Below are 15,267 nucleotides of genomic sequence, written 5' to 3' on the forward strand. Positions count from 1 at the left end.
CCTCCAAATGATATTTGAAGCACCTTCAACCTCCAGCTTGCAGAGAAAAAGCTTATGGTTCTATCATAGAGGACATGATCCCCCAACTAATAAGACAATAAGGCAGACTGCAGTGGGAAAACAACTTGGTAGCCTTATGATTCATTTATTATGATTCAAATGTAATGATTACTTAAATCCCTACCAATACCCTTACTTTAAAAAAGAAAGCTCTGCTTTGTAATAATCACCACTTGAACCATCTCTTCACTAGCTCAACCTTAACAAAATGACACACAGCAAAAACTTTCTTCTAGAAATTTAAACTTTAGTAACACATCGTATTTTATTAATGAAAGTACTCCATCTTTCACAAAGTATTCAGAATCTAAAAAGAACTATCCAAGACTATAAGATTCTTGATTTATACTAAAAGAAATACTGAAAAAGACTACTCAAATTAGCAAATTGAATTCAAGTATGGTATCAATCAAGCCTACATAACACAAATAATTGGAAATTAGTGGTTACTCTTTTTTTCCTCAACAAAAAGCAGACAGTTAATAAAAGTCAGTATATCAAAGCCCTTTTATAAAACCTTTCACAATTAAAAATCATGCTTAACATTCCTAATGCCACCACACTGAAGGGATTTTCTCACCCTCATACAAATAACATATCTACTGCTGAGAAAGAGGTTATCAATCATGGTAGTAGTTTGCAACGAAACATCACAATCAAGTATCAATTTAATCCACAGAGAGACTGGACTTATGCTATGTTACTTCCAAAAGAGTACATTAACTTATCATTATCTCCATATATACACTTAAAACGCTCACATACAACTCTGGATACATTTAAATAAAACCACAATAAAACACCACCAAAAAAAATAACAAAAAACACAATCCCAAAAACCTACCCATGTTTTGTCGGCCAGTTATTAATAAGTGAAAGCACTGAATTAGAGGGAGACTCCTACCAACTTCAGGTTCATCTAAGAAGTTTAAGGCTCACTGTTTTTAGTTCCCAAAACAACAACAGGGTTTTTAATCAAATACATATGAAGTTTTTAAATACAGGGAAAAACACTCTCTTCTCATGAATACACCTTTGAGAAAATTAAATAAAAGACAATATCTCTATAGATACTGGACATCTACAATTTCTGATGTCAACAGACGTTGCATAAAAGACATAACAGTACCTATTATTACTGGACCATTAAAATCACAGTTCTTTGGTCAAGTATCACTTTTGGAAAGTTCTGAGAAAAGCAAGCAGCACTCGGAAACACATTTAACTTCTCCAGGAAAGTTCTGCATCAAAGCTCTGCTTTTTAACTTTTATTTTTTAAACAACAACAACAAAAAAATTGTCCACTTAGGAAAGTTAAGTTGTCACCATCTTACATTTCAGAATACAAAACTGAAAAAAATCCCTATTAAAAAAAAGACAGGACTTCAGCCAAATATTCAGCTACTTATTGCTGTAATTGTAACTCAAGTCCATTGAAACCCCTATGTTTTGGTCATTTGTAGCGAAAACATGTTTGGAACACTAGCAGCAATAGAAAACCCCTTGAAAACCTAGACATAGTTAAACTGTTGAGTGAAAATCAGCAGAAACCATAGCTATTGGAACATAATAAAGCATCCTGTAAAAGTACAATTAAATTGGTAGCTAGAAAAACAGGGTTGATTTAAAGTGCTATCCCAAAGCCTTATGTGGGCCAATACCAGTAAAGGAAAGTCTGTTTCTCCTCCCACGCAGATAGAGCCCAGAACCACAGCACTACTTCAAACATAACGAATGCAGTCTTCACTCTGCTTGAATGCCTCATTTCCCCCTCCCTCCTCCAACAGGTAGAATACAGAAACTTGAAATAACTGCCAATTCCAAATTTAGGTGATATGCACAAATATACTGTTGAACAAAGTTTGGACAGCAAACAGTACACCTGAGTTCAGTCATACAAACTAACTTTTGTAAATAGCATTAGACTAATATATCCATGTCTCTAATATGAATCTAGATGTATTTTCTTACAAAAAGCATTAATAGAAATATCCAGGCAAATACATACCATACAATAGCAAAAGCTTTAAGCCCCATTTAATAAGATGACTTTCTGATTAAAAATAGAAGGCAATTAAGATTTACTCAAAATTACAATTAAGAAAAGCTTTCACAGTGCAATATTGAAACTGTCACAAAGTTAAGAAAATACTGATATCAAAGTACAATCACAATGTTAAAGTAGACAAAACTACTATACAAGGGCGTATCTTGTAAAATTAAAGGGAATGAACACAACACAGGGGACATCTCACGTCCCTGCTCTACATATCTCATTTCCTAGTCTTCAGAGTCATAATTGTGTCTTTCGGACATCAGTAGAAATCTTGTTAAAACTAAGAGGTTCATTCTTCTTTGTAGACCAGATTTCAAAGCCCAGTTACTTCTTGAAAATACGTTCTTCATCACTGCACAATTTCAAAGTAGTGCAATATTGCCATGATGTGCTGAGGCATGAACACATAGCCTGTGTACAGTGCCATTCCAACAATGGAAACTAACATGGAATCTGAATTACAGTTGAGGAAAAAAGCACTTGAAACAGAAACCGCACAAGACATCACAAACTATAGCATTAAAATTTTAGTGGTTACTATCTTATAACATTATGTTTCTGAAACAACAAGATCAACTGTATTCGGCAATTATAAGCCACAGAAGAACCTAATGAACACTGAAAACCAGAATGCCAGTAGAAGCAATCAGCTGAATTGCAAAGGATGCCTTGCAAGTTATCCACTGCCTTGTCAGTGACACAAGAGGACAGGCCAGAGCATGGGAAGTGTGAGGCAGAACAGAAAGCGGGCACTGAGAAAATACACGTTTTCACATTCATCTTCTTAGATGTTGAGCAAGTCTTGCTGAAGCCAGCCCCATTAAGCCAAGCAGAAAAAAGTCAACCACCACAAAAATCCAAAACAAAACAAAACTACAATAATATGAGTATTTACTGAAAAAGTAGTTTACTTACTCAGTAAATTACTTTAGAAGTAAATCAGTATTTACTGAACAATACCATTCTTATTTGTGGATGACCTCCTTTTTAAGCAGACCGCATTGGATGTTTTCTAACTACTTCACTCACAAAGCCTCAGAGCATGAGCATAGCTTTGACTCAAGGTGTGTACTTAAACGCAGTCATTAGTACTTTACTATAGCAGATTACAATGCAAAATAAACTTCACATGACGCTATCAGCTAAAAAGTCTTCAGATGACCACTTTATTAGTTGAACTCCTAACAGGGAACTTTTGTAAAACTTATATAGAGAACTGAGACAATAGCTTATAAAGTATATGTACAGCTGTATTTTTGTCAAGCTCTAGGGGCTCTTGAAGCTTTATCTAAACAAATTCCGGCATCAGATTACTGAAAGATTATGGTTTCAAAAAGCTTAAGGTTTCAGAAATTCGGAAGTACTCAAAATTAATAAAAAACTGTTGATTTCGTCCAACTACCTGCAGAGATTCAGTAAACTTAGCCAGAAACACTATAAAACACACTGGAGATTAACAAGCGTGATAAGACAGACAGCAGTACTCGGTTTCCACAGGTGAAACCAGAGGAGCTGTGCACGCTCTGCGCTTTCCTGAAATCAAGTCTCCACAGCACAAGCATAACAAGCGCTCTATGACCGACTCACCCACGGCAGAGCAGAGGTATGAGGTGTGCCTTTTAGAGCTGCTTGGTGTATTTATAGTCCCAGAAGATTATACAGCAAGAGATACTAAAATGAAGGTCAACTCATAAATCCACATTTCCCTATCAGTGCTCACTTCTGATACTGGAGCACAGGCAGCAGCATGACACACAGCACAGCCACACACCATTAGTTCCCAAGGCCACTGTGTCTGCACTGCATCCATACAGCACCTAGCAGACATGGCCCACCTACAGCCAAAGCATCCACTTTGAGGACAAAAAACATTTTTGGTGATCTGATATCAGAAGTGATACATGTGCCACTCCTTACATTTGTACACTATGTGGCAATTACAATATGAGCATTTTATGAAAGTAAACATGTACACACTTTCATTTACTTAAATATTTTGCACAAGGCAAAAAGGAAAAAAAATAATCATGATTAATATAATTGCAGGGAAAACAAAAATTAGGTTTCCTCAATAACACAGGCATGGCATAAAAGGAAGAACGTATGTTAACAAGGAATACAACAGAAGAACCCCTACCTGAACAATTGTGCACAGTAAGTCTATAAAAACATAGTATTCCTCTTTTCCAGTCATCTCCATTTCTACTGACTTGGCACAGGAAAAATAAAATGACTGACCACAGCACTGTAACTTGGGCAACCACTTTTATGCAACAAATATGAGTTTCTTTACAAAACTGAGCAGAATCTCAGCAAAAGCAGATTCTTGCTACTGCTTATACCCTTCTCTATGTTAATGTTTCAATTAATTTCTCTATCCGCCTCTCAGCATTAACTGGAGATGTCTCAGGGTCATTCGTACTGAGACATCATTTTAAGTCAAGATCAAAACAGTCACACTTGAGAGAAAAATACTTGCAATGCCATAGCAATACTTAAGAAAATGCACTGCCTGTAAAAAAGGGCCAGGTAAAGAAGAAAACCTATAAATAGTGTTTATACAGATGCCTTTACATGAGCATCTATCAAGTTCTTCCACTCTGAAACAGCCAAGCAAATTTACCAGCTCGAGGATTAAATACCCATGTAATAAAAGCTATGTGACAAAGCAGCATGAAACCCTAGGCTTCCCAGGTTTTGCAGCGTGCACATTTACTTTCCTCTAGGCAAAAATACAAAAGAAATCATTAAAGACACTTATCCTTAACAGAAAGCTCTGGATTTCAGTGCAAGAGACAGAACTACCACAACTCTAGAGATAAAAACTTATACCGGAGGAGAAACGGACTAGGCTGCCAGGCGCCCGGACACGGCATGCGAAAACAGCAGAGTGAGGCTTATTCCCAGCTCGGGCAGCATGTAAGTTTGGAAGGGTGAGGAGCTGAGCCCCCGCCAGCAAGGTGGGGCCAAGCCTCGGTCCCAAGCGGACCCCGCCGCCCCTCTGGCCGCGCTCGGCGCCTCAGGCCGGCTCGGCTCGGCTCCCCTCCCGGCCCGACTCTCCTCCACCCCCAGCAAGCCCCGCCGGCGGCAGCGCCCTCAGCACGACCACGGCCCGGGCGCTCCCCGAGCCCCGCGCAGGGCCGGCGGAGCCGCCACACCCGCCCGGAGGCCTTGGGGCAGCCCCGGAGCCACCGCCGGACACAGCACGGCAAGGAAGGGGGAGAGCCCCCGGCCCCGCACAAACCCCCCCCCCGCCAGGCCCGGCCGGCAGAAGGATACTGAAGACGGTGCGCTCCCAGGGCTCCAGCATGTAGAGCGCGGTGACCAGCAGGTACTGGTAGTACAGCCACGACATCTGCTTCCACGCCGAGCCCAGCGCCATGGCGCTCCCCCGCCCGCCAGCGGCCCCGCGCCGGGCCCAGGCCGAGCAGAGACGGGGGCGGTGCAGCCGGGACCGCCCTCCCCCAGCCCCGCCCTGTGCTCGGGCGGCCGCGGCCACCGGCAAGGAGGCGCCGCGGCCTGTGGGGTCGGCACGGCGTGCTCCGGGCGCTCCCAGAGCCGGGGAGCACGGTGAGGGCACTCGCCGCTTCCCCGGCCCTCCCCGCTGAACGCCGACATCGGGCCCGAGCTGATTAAATTATACGGCTGACCTGAACATGGTAACCTCCCGGCCCGAGTCACACCGAGGAGATGGTGCTGCAACCTACTTTCTCTCATCCTGTTTAATCTAAATTGACGTTCTGGGAATCACGGAAGAGTCAAAGCCTGTGCTTGGCAGGGCCTAAGGGAGGCATGTTAAAAATTATCTGCACGAGTCTTCAGTTTCGTTCAATTGTCGGAGGGTAAAACCCACCTAAAAACGTGGCTCGGATAAATGCGACCTTAAGATCGGCCAGCTCTGGCGAGATTAATCCATATGAATAGGAAAAACAAAGAAGTGATAAGTCAACTGTTTACTGTGACTGTTCCTAACTTTGCACTACCCTAAGGCACTCGGAGACAGAAACCAGAGGCTGTGGGACACCCCTGCCCTGACTGCTATTTGGCCTAAGAGAAATTCCCAGAGACTGGTTTGGAACTTGGTGATTAGGAAGGCCCTTGGCAGTTTATGCTGACACTCTAGAAGACAGGTGTTGAAAGCCCGCTGGAAGGGGATGTACACAATCATCAGGCCTTAAATGAGCAGAGCATGTGTTGCAACTTCCAGGCACTGGGGCCAGGCCACTGGTCCAGACCACACATTCCAAGTGTGCACAGCATAGATTAGAAACTGGAATTGACCCACTATACTTACTCTGCTTAGTAAATCAATTTGCAGTTATGTCACTGAGCAATGTGATTCTGTCCTTGTAGCCATCCCACCCATACCTTCACCTGTTCTATTTATCCAATGAAAAATAAGGAAATACAACCACAGGAGAATGCACATATGAGTTACTTATACAGCTGCAAAATACAACCACAGGACCAGGAGATAACTGTGAAAAAGAAAAGCAGCTGGCAAAACTTAAGACTGTACGATTTTGTGTACTATTTCAGGAATCTGAAATGGGATTTAATTCACCCTGAAGACATTTAGACACACCTTATCTGTGCAGTTTTATTTCAACACAAGGGGAAATGAGAGCATTCAGTTAACACTCCTACACAATGCCTACGGGAGCTGTTGCCACTATCCAAGTCTGCTGTTACTTGTTGCAGTTGCTGTTGGAGGAGTGCCGTGTTGGTGTTGCTGCTTGAGCACATGGTAGTAATCACGAAAGGCGCCTTTCTGTATAAACATGTCCAAAGTTCAAGGACAAATGGGGTATTCAGCACAAGTAAAGCATTACTCCCATTCAAAGCTGCAAGAACATTATCAACATGGAGCAAACAGGTCCAGTCCTCTCTGTTCCTGTGATTCCTAACAAGACGCTGTGCAATTCAAGTCGTAAGGCAAGCAAAATGCTTGCAGCAGCAAGAAAGGACCTGGGATGAGAGGAAAGGTAATGCCTAGAGGCATGCCAGCTTCAAAATGTACTACATCTGTCCTAACCTACCAGGTAGGCAGCCCCTTTTTTGGTGTGGTGAATACTCATCAGAGTTTTTTTGCTAGTTAGCCCCTTAAGGAAATGGACATTATTCCTCTATAGTTTCCCTTCCTTCACCAGCTCCATTGTACCCCCGCTTACGGACTGTCATCACGTAACTGATTTTTGTGATACCACCTGCATTGACACTTGAGCCCGTGAACTACATTCTCACGTGCTCATGTTTCCAGCAGGTCAGTGCAAACATCCTTAACCTGACACTACACACAGCCTTTGTGTTTCACCTGGAATGTGAAGAGAGCTAAATTGAGGCCAGCATGCTCTAGAGCACAGACCATACTCCCTATTACATGTGCTCCTCCACAGTTCTACCAAGAAACAGTTCTTGATACATTCAAAATTTCCTGTATACACCTCTTGACTCGTGGCACACAGTAAGAATTTATCCCACTTCTGATGATCCCACAGCTGATACTGCAAGTTAGATACTTCACTAATGAGTCTGAATGTAGGTAGCAAAGATGAGATTGAAATCTTGTCTCATGCATACCCCAAGCCTCAGAACCAATAGAGCTCCATTTTGTTCATAGGTTGCATATGCAGAGGAAGGCACATCATACTGACCAACCACGTGTTCAGCAGCTGCATCAACAGTTCTCTACTTCATTAGGCAGAGGCTAAGTTTCTGCTGATTTGATAATAGTAATTCAGTGCTTTTCTCATGTAATCCTGACAGAAGAACCAGGATGTTTATTTCTTCCTAATCTCATGTAACAGCATAGAATGAGTATGTGTGGATTAGTAAAATACCACACCAGGGACTACAAAAGGTAACAAAAGAGTTAGAAGGTTTTATTATAATCTAAGGCACAAAAGATGCTATTCAGGTTCCTATCTCCTAAGTTCAAATATTTCTGACAATTCCTCAAAGCACATATAACTAGTTACTCCCAGTACTATTATGAGAAAAAACACAAAGATGAGATTTTTTTTTTTCCAGACAGACCCTTGTTCAAAGTAGAGTGAAAAAAAATCAGGCTATAAAGAGATGTTAATTACTAATAAAAAACAAGAGTTCACCTCTTGGGCACACACCTGAATGGAGACCGGGAAAATCCAGTATTAAAAATACAGTGGCTTCATAAACATAAATACCAAGTAGCAGAAGCTCTTTGTGCTTCCATAAAGAAGCTGTAAATCTACTAAAGAAACAGAAAAAGCATACAAACTAGTTCTATGGTAATAGATCTGACTGTAAATTTCTTCTTAAAATGTGTCATCATAAGGAAAAAGGACAATAAAGTCCAGTACTTTCTTCATAGACATATTTACATGTACAACATTTAGCTGTATTGCTGGGCATTAATATGTTGATTTACACGATCAGTGGCAGAACACTCCATGCCAGCAAAATCAATGTAAACTCATCTTCCACTCTGTATAAAGGAAAGTTTCAATTTTTTGAGAGCTTAATGAACCAAAAATCCAAATATCATTACAATCTATCAGTGTCCTGGTTTTGGCTGGGATGGAGTTCATATTCTTGTCAGTAGCTTGGATTTAGTATGAGAATAATGTTCTCATGAACACCCTGATGTTTTGGTTGTTGCTAAATTAAGTACTAAGGCCCAAACAACAGGCCCTGAGCCAAAGTTAACCTCTAGATGAACATTCCAACCAAATGTTATATATATATTCGCTCATTAACAAAGTATTGTTATATGTATTCATTTATTGGCAAAACATTTATTTACCTTTCCATATCTAGAAACCAGATAAGGCCACATCTGGCCTTACTAGAGGGGTATGGGGTCAAAGACAACTCCCTTGGTTCCTCCTGGAGCCCTGGTGGGGCTTTAGGGGAAAGCAAACAGAAGAATGAAATCAGAAATTATGTCAGCTTGTTTGTTTAACAGTACAAAATCTGGGCTACTGTCACAGTTAAATTGGGGGAGCCTCGTGGCCTGCAAGGTGGACACACCACTGGAGTTCCATTACCAGGCCTGGTTCTCCAGTCCTTTGCCCCACAGTTGATGTTTTGAGGGCTTGGATGATGGTCAAGTATTAGGGTAACTGGTGATGTATCTTTCTTAAATCACTATAGGCATTCTTTCGTAGTAACAATTAGGTGCATTGCTTATCCTTGTGTAATTGTTTCCTAAGGATTATGTGCATCGCTTAGTCTATGCTTTTGTGATTCTTTGCAGTTTTGCATTATAGTAATTTACACTATTCCTTAAGTTGGTGTTGGTTTGTGTCTGTGTCTCTGACCCTAGTCACTGGCAAAACACTAGGTGGTACTTAGGATAAGTCAAGGACTTTTCAGTGTCTCATGCTCTGCCAATGAGGAGCTCCACAAAAAACTGGGAGGGAGCATGGCCAGGACAAGTGACCAAACTGGCCAAAGGGATATTCCATACTCTAGAATATCATGCCCAGTATATAAACTGGGAGAGTTACCTGGAAGGCACATGATTGCTGTTCAGGGACAAGCTGGCTGTCGGTCAGCAGGTGGTGAGCAGTTGTGTTGTTGCGGTGGGTTGACCCTGGCTGGACACCAGACACCCACCAAAGCTGCTCTGTTATTCCCCTCTGCATATGCACAGGGGAAATACAGAAAAAGGTTCATGAGTTAAGGATTGGGAGAGCTCACTCCCCAAATACCACCATGGGCAAAACACACCGAACTTGGGGATATTAACTGGACTTATTACTAACAAAATCTCAGAGCAGGATAATGAGAAATACAATAAATCTTAAAAACACTTTCCCCCAACTCTCCCTCCTTCTTGGGCTCTACTTCCTTCCCCGCCAACAGTGCAAGGGGACAGGAAATGAAGGTTACAGTCAGTTCATCACCCATTGTTCCTGCCACTGCTCCAGGAGAAGTCCTTCCCCTGCTCCAGTGTGGACTACCTTCCACAGGAGACAGTACTCCACAAACTTCTCTAACATGAGTCCATCCCACAGGCAACAGTTCTTCCCAAACTGCTCCTATGTAGGTCTTTTTCTATGAAGTGCAGTCCTTTAGGTACAGCCTGCTCCAACATGGGTCCACCACAGGGTCACAAGTTCTACCAGAACACCTGCTCTAGTGTGGGCTCCTCTTGCCACGGGTTTTCAGGTCCAAATTTTCCTCCCCGCTGGGGGAGGGGGTGGGAGGAGTGAGCAAGCAGCTGTGTGGCTTAGTTGCCAGCTGGGGTAAAACCGTAACACAGATTACATGTGTGCAAATCTACCAAGAACAACAGCCTAAGCACATCAAACATCCTGACTGAAAGCTGTATATCCCTTGCTATAAATATAACCAATGCAGCTGTGGAAAATCAGTTACTATAAAGTATTTATTCCAAGAAGCAGTTCTAATACACACTGAGATAATGAATGGATTGTATATATACAGGGAATGATTATAATATACAGATCTTACATGGTATTTACAAAATTTTTAATCCCCAATGATTCAACTGCCTGATGGTGGGAAAGAATACTGCTCTCAAATACATGCAGTTAACCGTATGCCCTTTACAAACTTTGCAAAAAGTCCAACCATTATAAAGTTCTCAGATGATAATGTACATTTACAAGACCACATTTTAAAAAGGCTAGCGTGCCTGCATTTCTAACACTTCCCATGCTCTTAAAAACAGCACAGGATTTTTCCCCTGGCATTTGCACATTAGGAGTGGCTGGCCAGAACATTGAAGAAGTGAAAAACTTCATCTTTATCCATTACTGCTACTTCAGTTGAACATTCAGTACATAATACCGGATGATAAACTTCCTCTTCTTCTTGATTTGATTGTATAGAGCCAATTTCTTTGCTGTGCTTCATTTTCTTACTTCTCTTTACCTTCTTTCTGTATTTCAGTATTTCCTCTTTGTTAACAACACAGTTCATCACAAACATTGCTCTGTACTGTGTTTTGTAAGATTCATGTCTATGGAGAAGGGAAGAAAATGCAAGTCATACCATACACAACTCTGCTTCCAAGAAATCTGTTATCACCATTGAAAATGGGATTAAAGATAGGAAGTAACATGCCAAAGGGCTGAAAGCCAAATAAATAGGAATTTTATAAACAGAAGTCACAGCTACAAAAATAATAAAAACATAGAATTGCAGCCATCTGTTGTTTTTTTTTAAGGCATTTAAAAAAAATACTGGCTGTTGCTGAAAGAAACACTCTGGAGTACAATGGTACTGGTACTGCAGAATTACGCATTGCTACATATAGCTGATAATAGGCAAAAGATCAGGAAGCTGTGAGTGCAAATGACTCAACTACTGGCACTGACATCCTAAAATGTCGTGCAAGTCTGAAATTCCTTATTTATAAATAACAACATTGACACATCACATTAGAAGACACATGTCTATAATAAAACATAAAACAAAATTTCAGCTGTCATCAGCCTTAACAACTGTATATCTGGAGTATGTAGCAAAATTCAGTGCTGTAGGCCAATTTAATGCTATGTCCCTCAGGCTGCAACTTTACAGCAGCCTAAACCAACATAACAGTGGCTATAGAAGTCCAGTCTCAAATTCTGCTGGCTTACTGCTTGTATGACACTGTGCTGAGCTATTTCAGTTTATTAAACCCAGGAAAGACCAGTCTGACAATAAAAATAGGGAGTTTTCTGTCATCTTAGCAAACTGAAACACTTAACTATAGAACAGGGTCACGAAGTACCAGAGCCAGCAAAGCAAAAAACAGGACCAGTACTTAGATGATTTTAGGCTGCTGTGGAATTTTATCCTCAATCACCAAAAATACTCAATAAATGACAGGTAGTTTATTCCTCATTTCAGAATATTTCTTTCTACTTTACTCCCAGTTCTAGAGTCCTTTCCTTAGCATGGGTTAGCAGCACTAACCAGGCCTGCAATGCAGTCAGACACTGAAGACTGGCAAAACACACTGTGGAGTCTCACCTAAATACCTTCCTGGCACTTTTAAATGTAACTACACTCAAAACACTTTTAAATGTAACTGCTAAGACTCAAACCAAGTATGAATACGCTATCTTTATTTTGCTTAATCCTCCTTTAACAAGGCACTTTTAGACAAAAATAACCTGGAATAGTTTTACGCCTCTAAACATCAAGCCAAAATATATATAAGTAAGTATCTCTAAAAACCCCAATCTACCTAAAATGCCTGTTGAGTCTCCATGGTTATTATTTTTTTGAAAAATTTACCTTCTCCACTATGCTAACATTCCACCCTATTCTTCCACATCTCCACACTGCAGGTTAAACTGATCATCATTCTTACAAAACAGCATCCAACCCTAAATCTGATTCACATCTACCTGCCTTCTCTTTATTAGGGCAACCTTGCATGACGGAATTGATAAAAATCCATGATCAAATTGAATAAACTAATACTACTACTACCGAAAAAAAGACATTACAAAAAGACCCCTTATTGTTCACTGTTGTTACCTCTGGCAGTCCAGGCATAATGTTGTCATGCAAGCAGGGCAATTCAGAACAGCATCGCTATTTGGAACAGGTGCAGGTTTTGCCTGCCGCTGCTGCGGTGCTCTTCTCTGGTTACGGTACCTACCAGTTCGAGAGAGGAGGAAGGGGAGACAAAAAGTGAAATGACATGCCCTTGCTGTTGGTCATATCAATTCAACTGTCAAACCTTTCTTTGCATTAAAGTACACCAATTAATACTTGGCTCCGTCTAGACACCTTTTTCATTAACCCAAAGAACATAAATGATAAGGTGAGGGGAAAATATACCAGTATCATTTCATTTACAGAGTATTTTCATTTGGTGAGACAAATACATCTGGCATGAGCATTTGTGCCTAATAACCCTCTCCTCTAACAAGGCAGGTGTCTCAAGTGCTATCTCTGCAGGCAACATACATCATCTTATGCAATATATTTATGTGGAAAATTTTACCTCTGGTGAAACAAACATTTTTCTACTTCAACCTTCAAAAAACCCTCACTAAAGCAGCTTTGTATTGTTCCTGTTTTTTCTGAACATTCTGTGGCTTGCTAAATTCAGAGTTTTCCAAAACCGGAAATACAGTATTTATCAGAAACAGATATTAATCAGCAATCAAATTACCTTGCAATATTTTAATTCATAGCATGGTTGTTCGATGAGATCTACAGACAAAACTGGCTTACAGAATTTGGAAATCCTGATTTTAAAAGTTTTGAAGTTTTGTATAGTTTTGAAGACTCAACCTCCATTACATACACCTAAACCATTTTACAGGCTTTTAAGTTTCCTATGCTGTAAGTTATATATAAAAAATAGTTCCGCTGCATGGACTTGACAGCATTGGCTTTTTCTCTATATTTACCATTTTCATTTAAAATTTTCAGTTGATGTTAAGCATCTTACAATTCAAGTATTTATGGCTGCTTACCCTCTCCTCTGTGAATCTACCCACTCTTGGTCTCTACTGTCTTCTTCTGGGTCATACAGCAGCTCATCATTGGAAAGAATCCGGCGTTGCTGATGTTTTCTGTTTTTACGGACATCATGTGTATCTGAAAAATTTGTGCAAGAACGTGTTACAACCATCCGACACAAATTATCAAAAGATACAATTTCCAATTTTCATTTTCCATCCTTGCAATAAATCTAAACTGAAACTTAAAGGCCTGGCTCATCGCTCCTCCAAGAGCATGACACCAAAGCATTACACTGGGATACATAATAAAACTGCAGGAACTACACTGAGATCATACAGGCTGGTAATTACCCTGCAAAATGCTGCCTTCAAAAACAGCCTCTTGACACCCCCAAGAGGATTTTACAGGATCTGAGAGAGTGAGTGGTACTATAAAGATGCCCTCCTCTCGCCTCTATCATTTACCTATTTTATCTTCATCCTCTGAATCAGAATCAAAATAAATGTCATCATAGTATTTTGAAGTGCTGGCAGATCCAGTCAGCCCAGTACTTGAGGAAGTACCTACAAGTGAAATCAGAAGTGGTAAGGACACTCCACTAAAATGACAGGAAGTATGTAGCCCAGAACAAACCTTTACTTTCAAGTTACTCCGTCCAGAGTGCTCTGTTCTACCTGGGTGTGTTAAGTAACAGCTCTCCCAAATTATTCCCACACCCTTGTCATTCACATCACTTGTGTTACTTCATTTATAGCCATTCTCAGAGCAAAGCTGCTCCCCCTCCCTTGAAGTTGAACCTCAGGTACAGTTTGATGGAAAGTTTCTCCCAACACTCCCTTCAGACACAGAGGACACTACATTAAATATGCCTGTCTCTGCCCTACATAATACACACAAGACATCTTTACTCACATGAAAGAAGTACAGGTGTGGCACATTGTTTCACAAACTTTGATTACAATAAAATTAACTAAAAAAGACCCCCAAAATTTCAGGGCCACAGAAGTTCAAAAAAGACCTAGATAAACTGCCAAGCAGTCACAGTCACTTTGCAACAAAACTGCTATTTTATGCTGTATGGATGTGGTGGTGTAAATATTGCTATGTACTCTCAACTGCACAACCAAAACGTAAAGATGATTTGGCCACTAAGACATAATTCATGATTTCATATGCAACCAGATGTTAAGCGTGATTTACCCATTTCTGGTGATTTCCATTTGCCTTCCATAGTCTTCATGGTGGTGTTCAGTTCTGCTTCCATCTCCTTTTGGAACTCATCATCACTGGAAGACTCGCTCTCCCCAGTCAGGCACTCCCGTATCAGCTTCCGCTTCTGGTCAGGAGTGCCATGTAGGAGCACATCCACCTCATCCTCTGAGCTACAAACATTTAAGTGTTACACACCTAATTATTACGAATAGGCTAAAACGTGGACATAGTCACTTGGAGAACGAATATTTGAATTGTGTGGGGGCACTGGAAAGCATTTATTCCTACGTTTATTGGCAATGTACATATTAAAACATTTTATTAGCTTAGTGATATTAAAACTCCAGTTTAAACGCAAAGGAGCTTCAGCCGACTGCGTGCGGCCTGCCGCGATCCCCTGCAACTCTCGCTCGGCACAGGAAGCTGTGCGGTCAGGAATATACGCCGGTTTCAAGGAAATCGCCACGGCTGGTGCGAGGCCGATCCTCCTGCACTTCGCAGGCAGCCCGGGGCCGGCA

The 15,267-nt window shown here is 41.0% G+C and overlaps 2 protein-coding genes across 2 annotated transcripts; both read right to left on the bottom strand.

Moving 5' to 3' along the window:
* Positions 1–306: 306 nt before the first annotated feature.
* Positions 307–5,585, bottom strand: SPTSSA (serine palmitoyltransferase small subunit A). Its single transcript, XM_008639576.2, has 2 exons — positions 5,396–5,585; positions 307–2,569 (listed from the first exon to the last, which is right to left on the bottom strand). The coding sequence occupies exons 1-2, from the start codon at positions 5,496–5,498 to the stop codon at positions 2,466–2,468; spliced, it is 207 nt and encodes a 68-aa protein (XP_008637798.1). The 5' UTR covers positions 5,499–5,585; the 3' UTR covers positions 307–2,465.
* Positions 5,586–10,465: 4,880 nt separating this feature from the next.
* EAPP (E2F associated phosphoprotein) lies at positions 10,466–15,261 on the bottom strand. The gene is made up of 5 exons (XM_017742159.1): positions 14,738–15,261; positions 14,002–14,100; positions 13,549–13,672; positions 12,599–12,718; positions 10,466–11,087 (listed from the first exon to the last, which is right to left on the bottom strand). The coding sequence occupies exons 1-5, from the start codon at positions 14,799–14,801 to the stop codon at positions 10,826–10,828; spliced, it is 669 nt and encodes a 222-aa protein (XP_017597648.1). The 5' UTR covers positions 14,802–15,261; the 3' UTR covers positions 10,466–10,825.
* Between the last annotated feature and the right edge of the window lie 6 nt (positions 15,262–15,267).

This window comes from Corvus brachyrhynchos, unplaced genomic scaffold (genome assembly GCF_000691975.1).
Source record: "Corvus brachyrhynchos isolate BGI_N302 unplaced genomic scaffold, ASM69197v1 scaffold115, whole genome shotgun sequence".
Taxonomy (NCBI): domain Eukaryota; kingdom Metazoa; phylum Chordata; class Aves; order Passeriformes; family Corvidae; genus Corvus; species Corvus brachyrhynchos.

Coding starts and splice junctions, on each gene's coding strand:
- SPTSSA (XM_008639576.2), bottom strand. CDS start 5,498: ATGGCGCTGGGCTCGGCGTGGAAGCAGATGTCGTGGCTGTACTACCAG. Junction 2,570..5,395: donor CTGGGAGCGCACCGTCTTCA/GTATCCTTCTGC, acceptor ACTGTAATTCAG/ATTCCATGTTAGTTTCCATT.
- EAPP (XM_017742159.1), bottom strand. CDS start 14,801: ATGGAAGCAGAACTGAACACCACCATGAAGACTATGGAAGGCAAATGG. Junction 14,101..14,737: donor ATGGAAATCACCAGAAATGG/GTAAATCACGCT, acceptor TTTCACTTGTAG/GTACTTCCTCAAGTACTGGG. Junction 12,719..13,548: donor GTAGATTCACAGAGGAGAGG/GTAAGCAGCCAT, acceptor TCGAACTGGTAG/GTACCGTAACCAGAGAAGAG.